This window comes from Styela clava, chromosome 14, assembly GCF_964204865.1.
Source record: "Styela clava chromosome 14, kaStyClav1.hap1.2, whole genome shotgun sequence".
NCBI classification, from domain to species: Eukaryota; Metazoa; Chordata; class Ascidiacea; order Stolidobranchia; family Styelidae; genus Styela; species Styela clava.
In genome coordinates this window covers 10820557-10836271 of record NC_135263.1, presented here as the reverse complement: position 1 = coordinate 10836271, position 15715 = coordinate 10820557, and the positions used below count along the sequence as shown (strand labels likewise).

At 36.6% G+C, this 15715-nt stretch overlaps 3 protein-coding genes across 8 annotated transcripts; 1 reads left to right on the top strand and 2 right to left on the bottom strand.

Annotated features, from left to right (window-relative positions):
* The first annotated feature begins 824 nt into the window (after positions 1 to 824).
* Positions 825 to 2410, top strand: LOC120340899 (acyl-coenzyme A thioesterase 9, mitochondrial-like). Its single transcript, XM_039409293.2, has one exon. It carries the CDS (start codon positions 951 to 953, stop codon positions 2220 to 2222), a length of 1272 nt encoding a protein of 423 aa, XP_039265227.2. The 5' UTR covers positions 825 to 950; the 3' UTR covers positions 2223 to 2410.
* Positions 2411 to 2462: 52 nt separating this feature from the next.
* On the bottom strand, positions 2463 to 4259 carry LOC120340900 (tetraspanin-18-like). The gene has a single exon (XM_078119681.1). The coding sequence runs from the start codon at positions 4203 to 4205 to the stop codon at positions 3306 to 3308; it is 900 nt and encodes a 299-aa protein (XP_077975807.1). The 5' UTR covers positions 4206 to 4259; the 3' UTR covers positions 2463 to 3305.
* Positions 4260 to 8365: 4106 nt separating this feature from the next.
* On the bottom strand, positions 8366 to 13849 carry LOC120330648 (uncharacterized). Of its 6 annotated transcripts, none has more exons than XM_078119685.1 (7): positions 13620 to 13755; positions 11389 to 11454; positions 10695 to 11311; positions 10487 to 10607; positions 10307 to 10418; positions 10177 to 10229; positions 8366 to 9469 (listed from the first exon to the last, which is right to left on the bottom strand). In XM_078119685.1, the coding sequence occupies exons 4-7, from the start codon at positions 10580 to 10582 to the stop codon at positions 9344 to 9346; spliced, it is 387 nt and encodes a 128-aa protein (XP_077975811.1). In that variant the 5' UTR covers positions 10583 to 10607; positions 10695 to 11311; positions 11389 to 11454; positions 13620 to 13755; the 3' UTR covers positions 8366 to 9343. The 6 variants fall into 6 exon arrangements, 5 of the variants coding, with proteins under 5 accessions (XP_077975811.1, XP_077975812.1, XP_077975809.1 ...); XM_078119686.1 differs by having other exon boundaries at positions 11249 to 11311; XR_013480272.1 differs by lacking the exon at positions 10177 to 10229 and adding an exon at positions 11960 to 12103 and having other exon boundaries at positions 9331 to 9469; positions 11249 to 11311; positions 13620 to 13849.
* Positions 13850 to 15715: the final 1866 nt, after the last annotated feature.

The following is a 15715-nucleotide window of genomic DNA, read 5'->3' as shown; positions in this document are numbered from 1 at the left end:
GGGAATGAAGCGGTTTAGCCTACCTCTTCATGCACCCAACTATAATACCCTTAACGAAATATTTTTTTATGTCTTATATTAGATACTGTTCACCCTTATTTACAAAATCTGTATTCAATTTGGAAACTTTCATAAAATTATCAAAATGGTCAAGCTTATTTTTTATTTTAATTCTTATTTTTTATTTTAATTCTTTTTATTTTTTGTGTACAATATAATTTATCTAAAGCTTCTCTATTTTTTCTAACTTTGTTATATCCCTGTGGTTGTGAGTGTGTGTGAACACGTACCACTTCTTTTTGACAAAAACCTTCCATCTTATATTCTGTACGTTTTAAACCTCATCCAAGGTTTCGTTTTCTCTTCTGCTTTCATAATCAGTTTTTATTTTATTTGTTTTTATCAATCATTAAATCTCCTTTTATGCTGATTATGGAATCGAAATAAACTTATCTTATCTTACTTATTTGATTGATACGCAAATTATAGCAGACGTTAGGTTTTGCCTTGGCGCTAGTAATTGGTGCACAACTAGAAAACTCATAGTAAGCCGATTACTATACATGGAAAAATACATATACTGTATTTAATATATTCATTTATTTTAAGGACACACTATACAAACTGTGGAGAGCCTTTAAATCCTTCCACGGCAAAAAATAATTCCAGTCGCAGATACCCGTATTCTAGATAAGATCAGAGAGATGTTTACTTCGGAAATATTCGATAAATTCTAGACTAGATACCACACCGGGTTTCCCCGAAAATAAGAAAGTGTCTTATTTTAAATTTATTTTCAAGAATAACACACATTGACCCCATTCTGCCCCTTTGTTACCCTATTTCGCCTTTGGACACTCATAGAATATTATAGGGGTGTCTGATTACGAATTTTGAAATTTTGTTAGAAGTTAGATATTGCACTAGCCACTAGCATATTAGCGTAATAGATGGAAGTCCGACGACTGATTGCTATAATTACCAAGTCAGTACTTAGGACAAGCTATAGGAAAGTCTCGTCATCCAGTAAAAAATGTGCAGCAATACCAACAATTCAAGAGATTAGGACACAGTTGCAGCAAACGCTCGGCGCAAGCTCAGCATGGATTAAAAGTGAAGAATATAGGGAAAAACTTGCAGCTTCTCTGCCACAGACTCAGAGTGATTTGATGCCCCGTCGGATGCAAGATAGCTATTATGAAGCTATTGTACCCTTGTCAGATCCTGTCATACGGGAAAAATACAAAGGATTATATGATAATGTAAGACTTGGACAGTTGTTGGAAAATTTGGATACGTTTGCAGTACACATCAGTTATCTACATAATAATCCTTACTCATCAAAGACAGGGGAAAGTCCTTTGTCAATTGTTACAGCAATGGTTGATGAAATAAAAATTCACAATCATTGCTTGGAATCTCAGGCAGATATATTACTTAAAGGTCATGTGACATGGACAGGGAAAAGCTCCATGGAAATCAAGATGTGGTTGACTCAATTGGCAAAACCTATCATTGATGCAACATTCGTTATGGTAGCACGAGATCCGTTAAATCGTTCTGCGATAGTTTACCCTCTGTTAATGGAAGATCCCAAAGACAAAGCTTTATTTCAGGAAGGGGAAAAACATAAAATTGAACGGTTGGAAGAGGCGAAGTATTCACTTTTGAAATATCCCCCAAAAGAAGAAGAAAGACAAGTTGTACATGACTTATTTTTACAAACATTAGACACAAAGACTATGTCTTTTCGAGGAAGACAGCTGCCAGAAGATTGTGTGTGGATGGAAGATACAAAACTGAAAAATTCAATTATTTGTTTTCCTGAAAAGCGCAACATTCACAATAAAATTTTTGGTGGTTTCCTTATGCGCACAGGTTTCGAACTTGCATGGGCGAATGCTTGTATATTTTCTAAAACAAGACCTCATGTCACAGCTGTGGATGATATTTTATTTCGTTGCCCGGTGCAAATTGGATCACTTTTGCTTATATCATCCCAAGTATGCTTTTCTCAGGGTAAGGATTTTCACATCCGAGCACATGCTGAAGTTATGGACCCACATACAGGTGTCAGTACTACTTGCAACACTTTTAACTTTTCTTTTACATGTGATAATGAAAACCTTCCCACAGTTATGCCAAGAACATATGGTGAATCCATGCTATATTTGGATGGAAGAAGGCATTACAATACCCTCAAAGGTATATCTGGCGTCTGATAAAATTATTTTCTCCAATGTAAGAAATGGTATGGCAGAATTCCTTTTCACAACCTGCAATATATTTTTTTGCTAGGTAATTTCCAGGCTGTTCTTGTTTTTCTAACTTTCATTCCATGTATCTTCTATTGTGATATCTTTAACACTTCTATTCAAGACTGATAACAATACACACAAATTAGCATTGAGTTGTTTTTCTTCTATCACCAGAGTAGAAAAAAGCACAGACAATGAGACAAATTGGTCAATCAAAGTTTATTGCATATTTTCAAAATGATCAAGATTGTTTGATTGTATAAAATAGAGATTGCACAGAGAATATAAGTAAGAATATATACAAATTATGCATCACTGCATGGCAAGGTTTACATATGCATAGGTCAAATTTTACTATAAAATGTAGTTTCTATGCTGAATCAACAATTTTTTTTAGAATCCGATGGTCTTACTCGGCGGCTCCTCCAAGCCTGAGAGGAAATACACAAACATTACTTTGTAGTCGGTGTAGCTTGTTTAATATTTTATGATTATGCTAAAAATAATTTGAATTAATCAAATTGTTGCTTGTTGGAGACAATGAAATGAAAAACAAATAAAACTGTGGACAATAAGCTTCAGGTTACTGGGTTCATTATCGAGCAGTGCAAATATCTTAAATTCTAGTAACATGATTGACTATTTCGAAGATGCATATTGCTAATATAAGCAAACTGTTGTCGGCATTGATTAAGTTATTATTAAAGCAGGGGTGTGCAACATTTTTCGTCGGTAGGCCACAAAATTTCCAAGTTCGAAACGAATTACAGTAATAAAGGCGCCTGGCAAAACTGAAAAAAAAGGTTTAATGCACTGACTAGCGCTGAAAATTTTTTTTAACCATGTGAGCGCCGTTTACATAAACTGTCTGTATAGGATTTTATGCTTGATGGGGAAAAATCTTGAGTGTTGGTTGATAAGCGCCTCACTAAGGTCGAGGCGAGGCCAGGGGGTTGCCTGTTGCACACTCCTGTTTTGTAGCATGAAAAAATTTCTTGTGAGGTCTAAATATAGAGTAAACGGTTAATGTAGTTCGTTGACTCACAGTTAGTCAATGACGTTACCAAATTTGTCATATCCTCCATTACAAGCGACTGGCACCACGTTATTAAGGAGTTGGACTTGGTTGGCAATCAAATCTTTGTATAGTCTGATGGCCAATATTCCAGCAAAGAATTCTAACAGCACTAGAAGAGAAGTAATACCAATCATCTGTAAAATGTGACTTTGTAAAAAGCCTTCAACACCGCTTGCACAGCCCACTTCATTAAGATACGTTTTTCTTTCTACGGAGCATACTTGATTACCATGTGTTCCATCTTTTTTTGCCACTTCACAGCAGCTGTCAGGCCATGGATGAATCGTTTTATTTTCATTGTTCCTGTACCATAGAGAACCAGTTAGATTTCCATATTCAATGTTTGTGTGGTTCCTAAAACCTTCCAGAGTGTTTATTCCGCAGCAAGAAAATGACATTTGCGTCTCTCTCCAGGCAGATGACTCTTGATTAAAACCATAATCTCCCACATAATTCAAGGCAAGTGTTTCAGTCATTCGATCAACAATTCCAATATTTATTACCCCCAAATACACAATACCGAATCCAACTATCACAAGCTCAGTAACAAAGAGAAGACAGTCCATTGAAAACACTGTGATTAGAATACATCTGCTTTGTGCAAAAGCACCACAACAACTTATAAATGCGCATAGACAAGAACCGACACCAACGCCTATGACAAGCACTAAGGCATTTCTGAATTCCTGCTGATTTTTTTCATCCATGACAATTGCAGTTAAGTTTTCATTCGCAGGTACTGCGTAAAACCATGTACCAAGAAGAGCTAATAAAATCCCAGCCAAGAAGAAAGCACTATTGAGAATGATGAATCCATATCTCATACATTCAACGCAACCACCTCTTTCTTTGTCTGTGTCGGAAGCCATTACTTATGTTTATGAGCTGTCAATATCATCTATAAAACAATGATAAAATATGAAATATACTTTTAGATATAAGCCTAAGTTTTTGATGAAGGTATGTTGATTCAATTTGAAGGGCCTTGGTAATTACCATAAAAAAAAAAACGAAAAGACAAATTAAACCCAATCCTAGGTCTAACCAATCCTTACAATGATGAAGCAAACGTGAGAAAGTACGGAAAACAGGCACGACTGTTAGTTTTGGAATGGTGTAAATATAGATATTACAGGTGCATATTAATTGTCATACTAGGTACATTAAATTTGAATGTACCAATACTGGCTGAAGATAGACAGACAGTTTATTTTGAAAACTCCATAATAAAGGAGAATGATTTACATATTTATCCCGGGGAAGAGGAAAGTCGATAAGACGGCTTAACCATATGGCGAAGCTCGGCCTCTCGACCGGTTACCATTCCATGTCGAGTATGGGATTAGTTAGTTATTTGGTTTCGGGAGCATGGACTTGATGGTGGAGGAAGCCGTAACCGACCAGCGGTTATGTGAATCACCCTAAGGCGGCGAGGAGTCGAGCAATCCTCTCGCACATACCCATCCCGCATGGGATTCGAACCTGCAAACCCACGCAGAGTAATTAGAGGTGCAGTGGCGAGCATATTCCTGACACTCAGCACGATGAGCCACCCTGCTGCGCCTACATACATTCAAAATGGAGAATTTTGAAGAGCAAGCAAAACCTTAGGAAAAGTTTAAAACATAAGAAGTATCATGTGCCAGCTCACCCGTACCTACACAAAAAATTGGGCAAAAATAAAATTTGTCAAACAAGATTTGAGACAGAAATAAAAAAAAAAAATAGGTGAATGTGTTGAACTTTTGGTCTGTTGTACTTTTATAACACTTCAGCTAATAATAAGTTATTCAATCTGATACAACAATGGAGGGAGGAAAAAAAGTGGTTGTAATGTTCCTAATTCTGTAATGATGATGAGCTGACAACACTCCACTCTGAGGCTGAAAACAGAAACGATTGGCTGAAAGTTTCTTGCAATGCAAGTTGGGGTAGTAGAAGTCACTAAAAATTGGACGACAAAATTTGAAAACTAAACTGAAGAATTGAATGATATATATTCTGCAGGAATGTGGCAGAATTCACTTGAGGTTTGAAAATTTAAAAGGAGAAGTGGGGTACGTAAAAACTGAAAAATCTAGAAGCGACAAGAATTTCTTCCACTAAAAATACTGAGTACGGTACGGTACCGACATCATGTCCTCCAAGTAGTAGTAGTATTTTATTTCGTCAACATGTCAAATAGTTTACATGCAACATTTCAAAATTAATTTCAAGGTATTGTGACGAGGCTGTAACGAAGCGACCGTTAGGTCATCGAGTCAGCCTTTAAAAAAATATAAAATCACCATTTTGTCAACGAAATTGAGCTAAAGTAACACACACTAAAAATAAATTAACACAGAAGAGAAAAAACAAACAAACAAAACACAATTGAATATGTTAGAGACACAGTACCGGTACCGGTATCTTCGCCAAGAACAGCGGCGGTGTGGCTCAACGGGCTAAGCGTTAGGAATACGCTCGCCACCGCACCTCTAATTACTCTGCGTGGGTTCGCAGGTTCGAATCCCATGCAGGGATGGTTATGTGCGAGAGGATTGCTGGACTCCTCGCCGTCGTTGGGTGGTTCACGTAACCGCTGGTCGGTTACGCTACAGGGGTGGTGACTCTTCTACGGCCCATGGGCCGGGGCCACGGCCCATCTAATAGGGCCGCGGCCCATTTGTTATGGGCCATGGCCCATGGGCCGCGGCCCTCCAAGACATGGGCCGCGGCCCTTCAAGACATGGGCCGGGGCCCTTCAATCAATGGGCCGCGGCCCATTAAGTAATGCGCCGCGGCCCATCAAGTTATGGGTTGCGGCCCATTAAGTAAGAGAGAGGTTCCGGTACTTATATTAGCCGTATCCCAATACAGAAATAGGTGCCGGTGTATATGTGTACAGATTTTTTCTATATTGGTGGTAGCATGAAAAAGTATTTATTATTGGGGTTGGCGGAATAGTATATTTTTTTGCTGAGCTTTGTGTCATTATGTTTTGGGCAGAGGAGCAAAAGTAAACTGGTATTGGTTGTTTTTCTATCTATCTATGTTAGTATATTTTACTGACATCTTTCGATTCTGAGATACCGGTACCGACAATACTGCAATACTTTACTTTAACAGGTTTAGCTTTTCAGCAACTGTCAGACTGTTGTACCGGTTTCTTTACCATATTTTGATTACTTTACAGAAAATCTTTGATTGAGAAATGTTTTAAAATTCGATTGAAAATTTTGGTGATGACCATTATGTGCAGATCCCAAGGGAAAAGATTCATTGGAAGCATTAACATATAAAAAATACGGCCTCTTTTCCTCAACGGCAAGTTACGTTTATATGCATTTTATGTCTTACGCGTTGCATTCCGGTGGTTCGTATATATTTTTTGAGTCAATCTGTATAAATACTCATTTGAGTCGTACATACTTCAACAGAATCAACATAATGTTTATTGGACACGTAGTGGACATAGCGATCGTTTCAATATTATGTTGTTGTTGTTCTTGTCGATGTTCTTGTTCTTTGACACGTTTTTGGGAAGTCGCTTCTCTCTTCAAATACTGGGCCAATTGCTTTGAAATTTTCTGTGGTTGAAGATAAAATTTTTCTCCAGAAGGCTATCACTTTTTTTTCTTCGCTATGAAGTCATCAAAATTGTTGTCACTGGGTGGCATTACGTGTCCATATATTTGAGCATAGTTCTCTTATAATATTAATTATGCAATGAAATATTAACTGCCTTCGATATAATCAGATCTTTTTTCTGTTTCCAGAGCGTGTTTAAAATATGAAGCAATGATCTGCAGTTAAATTCCAGAACCAGGAATCATGGAGGAAAGTTTTCTTAATGAAGCATAAAAATATGGAATGGAAAGACTCGCTAGCATGCTGATGTGCTTAGATAGGAATTGCTGAATATGTTGAATGAGATGTATTTGTTTGCTGCCATGTTTCTCAAACAAGATGACATAAGTTGCTGGTGTAGTTGTCACTTGTTCAAATCTATTTTAATTTTTTATGCACACACACTGATTTTTCGCAATTCTGTCCGTAAATATATGTTATACTCTGTATCCAAAGTATTGCTTTAATGTGTTTTTGGACTATTACATTTCTGAACTTCAACATTAGCAAAAATAAGGACTTTCCAACTGTTACGTGAAGTGATGGTGACTTCCATTCTATTATTCAAATGAAAAAGATCATTTCACCCATTCTTCGCAGTAGCAATGTTTGATTTTTTATCCACCGATGGGGCAATTACAAAATAAAGTGTTACAGAAATGTATTTCATTTTATATGACATTCTGGGACCAACACCAAAGAAACTATCTAAGTTAAGTTTTAATATAGCCTCGCATCGTTCACTAACATCTCGCTGGTAAAAGGTGAATGTGGCGCTACGCAGTCTTGGTCAGAATAGAGTAGATAATTAATCATCCCAGTCGTACATGATCTTCTCTATAACGATGGGGAATCCTCTTCTAACACAACCACATGTCAGATCTAACTGAGTGCTGGCAAACATGAAATAATTGCTACTCACAAGTCTATAATGCTGCTTGCTTTTATTAGTCATGTTCAGGTAAAGAAATTATGATTTGAACAATTATGAAAGTAATAAATAGCTTGATGATATGGTGAAAATGGAAAAACAAAAATTTTAAACAGCTTGATACATGATGGTATTATTATAAATTAGAAATAGGGACAAGCTAAAAAAAATAATAAAGTGCTTAATCCTACATAAACAACCAATATTTTCATAGAATATATTTGAGTTTTGACAACTTATAAACTGTTGTAAATATTAAAAACTGTGAATTAATATTAAGCATTTTCAATGTCAAATTGTACACAAGAAATATCAAACTTAATAAATCAGAAAGATCTTAACCATGAAATATACTGGTTTTGGATATTTAGTTTATATTCACCCAAGTTAATTCAAACACTGACCGATCAATCTACTTTTTGCACAGCAATATCGAAATTGCAACAGTTGAAGATAATTTCAAGATTAATGGTATTTTTGGAAAGATGATAGTATTTACATGTAAAGCAACAGCGAATGGAAAATTATCAGATCAAATAACATTTTTATTAGCCTATAACTTGAACAATGTAACAGAAATAAGTTAGTACTAAAGTTATTCAATATTTCATCATATCTGGCAAGCCCAAATTGCGACTGTTGTGTGTCATCTAGCCATGGATTTATAATTCAAAAGTTTAAACCAATGGAAATTATATGTCGAATATTGACTTACCGGTAATATAACCTCCATTAAAACAAAAATCGGACCATGATTGTAACGAACCATTTATGGTTCCGACTGAAAATTTTACTATTCAGGCAAAAGTTTTACACCTGATTTTTTTGTGGTTTTATAACTGAATTATATTACCTATTGACATGGCAAAAAGTAGTCAGTTGGTCCTAATATCTTGAGATTGGGAGCATCACAAAGTTGGATGGACAAAAGGACAAAATATGTGTCCTTTTTCTGTAACACAAGTAACGGTGTTTTGTGAATGAACTCCATAGTATTGCCATCTCTATGGTGTCTGAGTCACAGCCCCAATGCCATCTACAACCAGTAACAATGCGACTTGAATACTTATAAAAAGCATTAGGTTAAGTCAGTTTGAAATTTAAAAATTTGCTCAGATGTAATGAAAGAAATGAAAATAATGATGGAATTGCCCGTTTTTGAAAATACATGGAACAAAAAAGGATGAATAATGAAGAAATATTAGGCTTTATTTAAGGTGACTGTTTCATAAAAAAATCGGTGCTCCAGAAGTGTGAGCACGAAGATGTCACACAACATGAATTCTAACCGGTACATGCATACCATGTTCAGGTTGTGCGCCATCTTGGTGCGCATACTTCTGGAGGTCCAAAAACTCTGCTTCACACTCCCAACCTATGCACTCTGAAATATCACAAATACAGCACCCATCCGAGCATATGCTCACATCAAGACTTACTCTTTGTTATACTGCAAAAACTTTCCTTTTATTTGGTGGACAGGCTTGTGCATAGCAGGCAACTCCAACATTTTTTGATTATTTCATTTGCTTTCTTTCTTGAGTATCCCAAACAGTCTGAATGATACCACCGGTTGCATTCATCACAACCCAGCTGTCAAAGAAAAGTGAGAGTGTTCAAACTATTTCAAGTTCACTTACTTTAATTATTATTAAAGAATGGGATTTTACCATTCTAATCAGCCTAATATTATGTTGCATGGGTGCGTTTTTACGGAAGATAAATAGGGTGTCCATAAAGTCATAAAATATTTTGAAATCGAAAGGGAATTTATCGATACCATATATTGTTTTGGCCCTCATAGTATTTAAATGAAGTACTTGAATTGAAAAATACTTGAACAATTAACTTATTGGAAGATAACAAACAAGCCTGGTTAAGATATATTGAGAAATGACTTCACATTTCACACCGTGGTATTTTACCCAACTCTTCTTTTGTTTTGTAATGTAGCTACAAATTATATACGTTCATGGCAGATATTACTTGCACACCAAAATGTAGTATGTGTACCAGGTTAGGCCATAATTTCAGGTACAAATGATACTACAGGACTTGGCTAGTCATCGAACCCAAAATAGAACTAAAATAAGAAAAATTAGAATAAAATTACATCCTAACCCACTACACATACTGCATTCCTGTGTCCGCCATCGTTGCTTGCATACTACGGGGATGCCAAAATTATTTAGACAAAGGAACAAAATGTCAACCAACCAGAAGTAAGTAGGTAACATTAGTACAATAAATATTCATGATGTATAATTTTCAGAGCCTAAAAAATAAATGTGAAAACAAACCCAAGTTCCATGAGATATTGCGCTGCCACATATGCTGCATACATCTTTCATATCTAAAACATTCAAGACAAATATACATATAGACTAAGAATAAATACACTACATACACTATCAATTGAATAACACATACCAGAAAATTCCAAGATCTTTTCCGCTATATCGTGTCTGTACTGAGCTAAATCGTTTAATGTAGATCGAAAACTAATGTTACCAAATCCATTATTTAATACACTTTCTGCAATCTGAATAAAAAACATTCAGTATTATGATATGCTTATTGAAAATGGCTCAAAATTCCCTATAACCTTACCTTCATCACAAACAGCCCACAGCTGAAACCGTCAGACTGTTTGGGATGTTCAATTATCCCACTTTTGAACTGTAGATCTGTCTCCAAAACTCCCATTCTCTCTCTTAACTTCAGATATTCACTTGAAATATGAAAAACAGGGTAAATAATGACAAACAGATATTATTGTAAACAAATCTGCCATATTGTATGAAAAGTGGAATTATACCTAACACTTATTTCGGCTTGTTTGCTCTCATCCAAGTTACTTCCAATAGGATCCAATAAATAACGAACGAAAAAGTTGAATTTCTCATCTAATCCGCCACCAGTCTGCGCTTGACTATCGCGTGACTTATGATATCCCGGACTCGGGTAAAATCATCAAAGGCTCGAGCCGAATCCAAGTATCAAATTACCAGAGATTCGGCCACGAATCCAAATCTTGTCGCATCCCTACTACTGGGCCAGATATGCATATTTTCAGTAGCATGCAGACATTCACTCACATGAAGATAATAAGAAATGTATGATCCACTATCGGTGTACTTAGTGAAGTCAGTCAGTAGTTTATTTTATCAAATTCCGAAAGTACACATTGGACAAACATAATTAGGAGAAATAAAAATTGCTTTTCTGTGTGAAGATGACGCGATAAACTAGTGATGGTTATCGAGCAGCATCACCTATGAGGAAGTGAGTCCAACTTTACATAATACTGATGGAAAAAAGTCAAACATGTGATCAGACTTAATGAAATAAACAATTTAATTGTACACATACCATGCGTATACTCTCTTTCAAGATTGTTTTCATGCCGGTTTTTTTCATCATTGATATGTTTACCTGCAACAATAACTGATGTAAACAAGCTTTCTACTGAAGTAGACAAAAATCTATAACAATGTATTTTCAAAACAGACCTTTCGAATCAACATTTTGTGACTTCGCACTCCAAGACTGCCTACCTTTGACTTCACCACATTTTCCTGTGAACAAAAAATATAGCTAAATTCAGCTAGTACAAAAAAATAAGGTAGACTAAACAAAAAAAGGGGTACTCTCGTAATATGTGAACCAAGTTAGGGTTAGGCCATTATTTCAGGTAGAAATACTATGGGATGTACTTGACTAGTTCCCGAACTCGTAATAGAACTAAAATAAGAAAAATTGGAATAAAATTATGGCCTAACCCTAACACATATTATGCTCCGGTGTCCATCATCTTGGTTCACATGTTACGGGAGCGCTAAAAATGTATGTTCAAAACAAATATTACAAACTTGCCGTCACCTCAAATAAGTAAACATTTAACCGACATATCAAACAACAACTTAGATATATACGAGTGCCAAAAAGAATAAAAATGCAACCCCAATACCACACTGACCACATTTTAATTCCTGGAAACTAAAATATAAATGTAAACTAAAAAGATAGCACAACAGGGTGTAACGATATGTAATCTAAAACATGGCTAAAACTTATACAAACCATTTAATCTGTTCAGATGCCGCAGCATATGTGCTTTTCTTCCGTAAACGTTAAAACAGAAAGGACAGTGGAAATGGCTTCGATATGATTCTTGTTTGCTCCTTCTGCTATAGCATTCTTCTTTTCGACAGGGAAGAATCAGAACTGAAATACAAAACTTTCATATAAATGATAGTTGAATGACATTTTACAAAATCATGGAAGTTGTATGATAAATTTGTTGACTGCATAGCATTCAAATAAGGGTAGTTATAAAACGACTATGTTCTGCTGTCCCTACTAAAATGGCTATGACCCTTCAATAATCACGATCCCAATATATCCCTACTAAAATGACTATGTTTATCTAAAATCGTGATCCCGATGTTTTCCTACTAAAATGACTATGTCCGCATGTCCCAACTAAAATGAATATGTCCATTCTAAAATAGCGATACCGATGAGTCCTTGCTAAAATGGGACATAGCGCGCATCGCCTTTTTAGTAGGGACATTTCGGTAACGCTTTTTCAGATTGGACGCACAGAAATAGTCAATGCAGTAGGAACATAGCGGACATCACCTTTTCAGTAGTAGGGGCATAGTATCAGTATCAGTAGTTTATTTTTACACATGCCGAAAATACACATTATACGAATAGGATTAAGTAAAAAAAGAAAAAAATGCATTTTAGTGTGAAGGAAGACGCGATAAACCAGTAATGGTTATCGAGCAGCGTCACCTACAAGGAAGTCTAACATCAAATTTTATAAAGGAATAAAAAGACGAACATTAAATACTAAGAGAATACGGAAATAGAATATATTCAGGCGACCCGAATATCCGAGTCTCGTTCATAACGAAGGAAGCAAGCGACTCCAGTCACAACAGGCGGGGTAACCATGTCAACCGCGTTTTATTAGATATCAGAGTGATAAACCATAGCATTATGAGGTAACTATGGATGAACGGGCTAAGAAACCTCGCTTGTCAGCTGCAGTAAGGGCCATTGTTTTGGGGGTAGTACCTCATTCGGAAGACATTAATAACAAACAATATTATTGGAATCAGGTTCCGAAAGGGGTTTTTAAATCTATACGGTACCGTACTCATGGAATTCTACAGTGGCCTGATGACTGGGTGCTGGTGGCAAATTCATACATGAACAGAAAAAGAGATCAACTTAAAAAGGTAAACAAAATTCTGGTAAATACTAGATTATCGTTGAACCAAACATAAGTTAGATCTAGCAGAAATCCACAAACAGACTGCACAGATATTATTAAAATAGGCTACTGAAGGCAATTACAATGCAATAAGAGTATAATGGTACATAGTCATTTTAGTAGTGACATAGCGGACATACCGGTACCAAGTCCATGCTTCCGAAAACAAACAATATAACTAATCCCATACCCGACTTGGAATGGTAACCGGACGAGAGGCCGTGGTTCGCCATATGGATAAGCAGTCACTTTCCTCTCCCCCGGGATAAATATGTAAATCCTATCCTACCGGTAGCCATTTTATAACAACCCTTCAAATAACCCCATGCTTACCGGTACCGTACCCTGGGCATTCAAATAAAACAGAAAAACCCTAACATTCATTAAACAAAGAACTGTACGAATGCATAGTTAGACATGAAACAGTGAAATGTATATAAACATACGGTTACTCACCGTTGAGAAATGAAACTGCATTGTCTATATGACAATGCTTCAAATGATTTTTTATGAAGGAATCTTCTCCTTTAACACCAGTACAAAATGGACAAATACCGGTACCAACATAGCAATTCACTAACTCTTCCATAAGCTCAACCTTCGATTGACCTTTGAAACATGTCTCAGTCATGATAATTTTAAAAACGATAGACCAATACCAGAATATATTTTTAACCAATGCTTTTCTGTAAAACAATCACGGAATCAAAAGATGCTAATGACAGATTGAATAGGTACAAAATACCGGTACTGAAATACAGTACCGGTACCGTACCGATACGGTACCGGTACCGGTAAGTTACAGCTATAACAGTATAACGTTAAACCTGATACGGTACCGGTACCGCACCAGCCTGCTCAAAAGCTAAATCTGTTACCGGTACCTCAGAATTTAAACATCTCAGTCTGCTGGTCTGTCAGTACACTGGACTGATACAGAAAAACAGCACATTTAATACCGGTACGGTGCGGTACCGACAGACCGATAGTCTACTGGCTCATTCAGTCTTAATAATCTGCCGCGAAACTAATGGGCCGCGACCCATTACCGTACCTGATGGGCCGCGGCCCATTACCGGTACCTGATGGGCCGCGGCCCATTACCTGATGGGCCGCGGCGTATTACCTGATGGGCCGCGGCCCATGGGCCATGGCCCATTGATAATGGGCCGCGGCCCATTTAGGTGGGCCGTGGCCCCGGCCCATGGGCCGTAGAAAAGTCACCACTTCCACTCCGGTTACGGCTTCCTCCACCACCAAGTCCATGCTTCCGAAAACAAATAATACAGTAAAACTAATCCCATACCCGACTTGGAATGGTAACCGGACGAGAGGCCGTGGTTCGCCATATGGATAAGCCGTCTTATCGGCTTTCCTCTCCCCCGGGATAAATATGTAAATCCTATCCTCCTATCCTATCCTAACAGAAGACAGGGACGGGCTAAAAGTAGGCACTTGCAAATTAGGCACTTTTTTAGGCACTTTGGGAAAAAAGTGAAAAGGGCGTAATACCTTTTAAAAACATAATTAATTAGTTAAAAATGGTCAAATTAATGTTGAAAACGCAAATTGCAACGGGCAAACTCAATAACGATTTTAAAAACGTAGTATTAAAGGGAGACGCACGCGCTCTGTCACCACGTATGCTAGGCACATATTTGGGCACTTCGAAAAAAGAAGAAAATGGCAATTATCACTAATAAAAGACAGAGAAATAAAAATATTACCCACACTGATTAGCCTGGGTAAATATCCAATAGATGCACTTGAGTCTAGTACTGGAATTTAGAAATAATAAATTGTTACCGGTAGGCACTTTTTTAGGCACTTATTTAGGCACATCGAAAAAAAGGTGAAATGGGCGTAATAACTTTTAAAATGATAATGAATTAGTTGAAAATTGTCAAATTAAATATTGAACACGCAAATTGCAATATGTGAACCGAATAACAATATTTAAAACGTAGTATTAAAAGGAGTCACACGCGCTCGGTCACCACATATTTGGGCACTTCGAAAAAAGAAGAAAATCGGAATTATCACCAATAGAAGACAGAGAAATAAAAATATTACCCTCACTGATTAGCCTGGGCAAATATCCAATAGATGCACTTGAGTCTAGTACTGGAATTTAGAAATAATAAATTGTTACCGGTAGGCACTTTTTTAGGCACTTATTTAGGCACATCGAAAAAAAGGTGAAATGGACGTAGTAACTCCCAGAAAGATAATGAATTAGTTCAAAATATTTAAATTAAATGTTGAACGCGAAAATTGCAACAGTTGAACCCAATAATGATTTTTAAAACGTAGTACTAAAGGGAGACGCACGCGCTCTGTCACCACATATGCTAGGCACATATTTAGGCACATCGAAAAAAAATGGGAATAATCACCAATAAAAAAAAGAAAATAAAAATATTAGTCAAAATGATTAGCCTGGGACTGGGTGAATATCCAATAGATGCACCTGAGTCTAGTAGTGGTATTTGAGAATAATAAATTGTTACCGGTAGACACCTTTTACCGTGTTTCCCCGAAATTAAGACAGT

Excerpts from the sequence above, each read along its gene's own strand:
- LOC120340899 (XM_039409293.2), top strand. The coding sequence starts at position 951 with ATGGAAGTCCGACGACTGATTGCTATAATTACCAAGTCAGTACTTAGG.
- LOC120330648 (XM_078119682.1), bottom strand. The coding sequence starts at position 13,794 with ATGACTGAGACATGTTTCAAAGGTCAATCGAAGGTTGAGCTTATGGAA. Across the intron at positions 12,104-13,619 it reads TGCAGTTTCATTTCTCAACG|TTCTGATTCTTCCCTGTCGA; the intron begins GTGAGTAACCGT and ends TTTGTATTTCAG. Across the intron at positions 11,312-11,388 it reads ACAAAATGTTGATTCGAAAG|GTAAACATATCAATGATGAA; the intron begins GTCTGTTTTGAA and ends TTATTGTTGCAG.
- LOC120340900 (XM_078119681.1), bottom strand. The coding sequence starts at position 4,205 with ATGGCTTCCGACACAGACAAAGAAAGAGGTGGTTGCGTTGAATGTATG.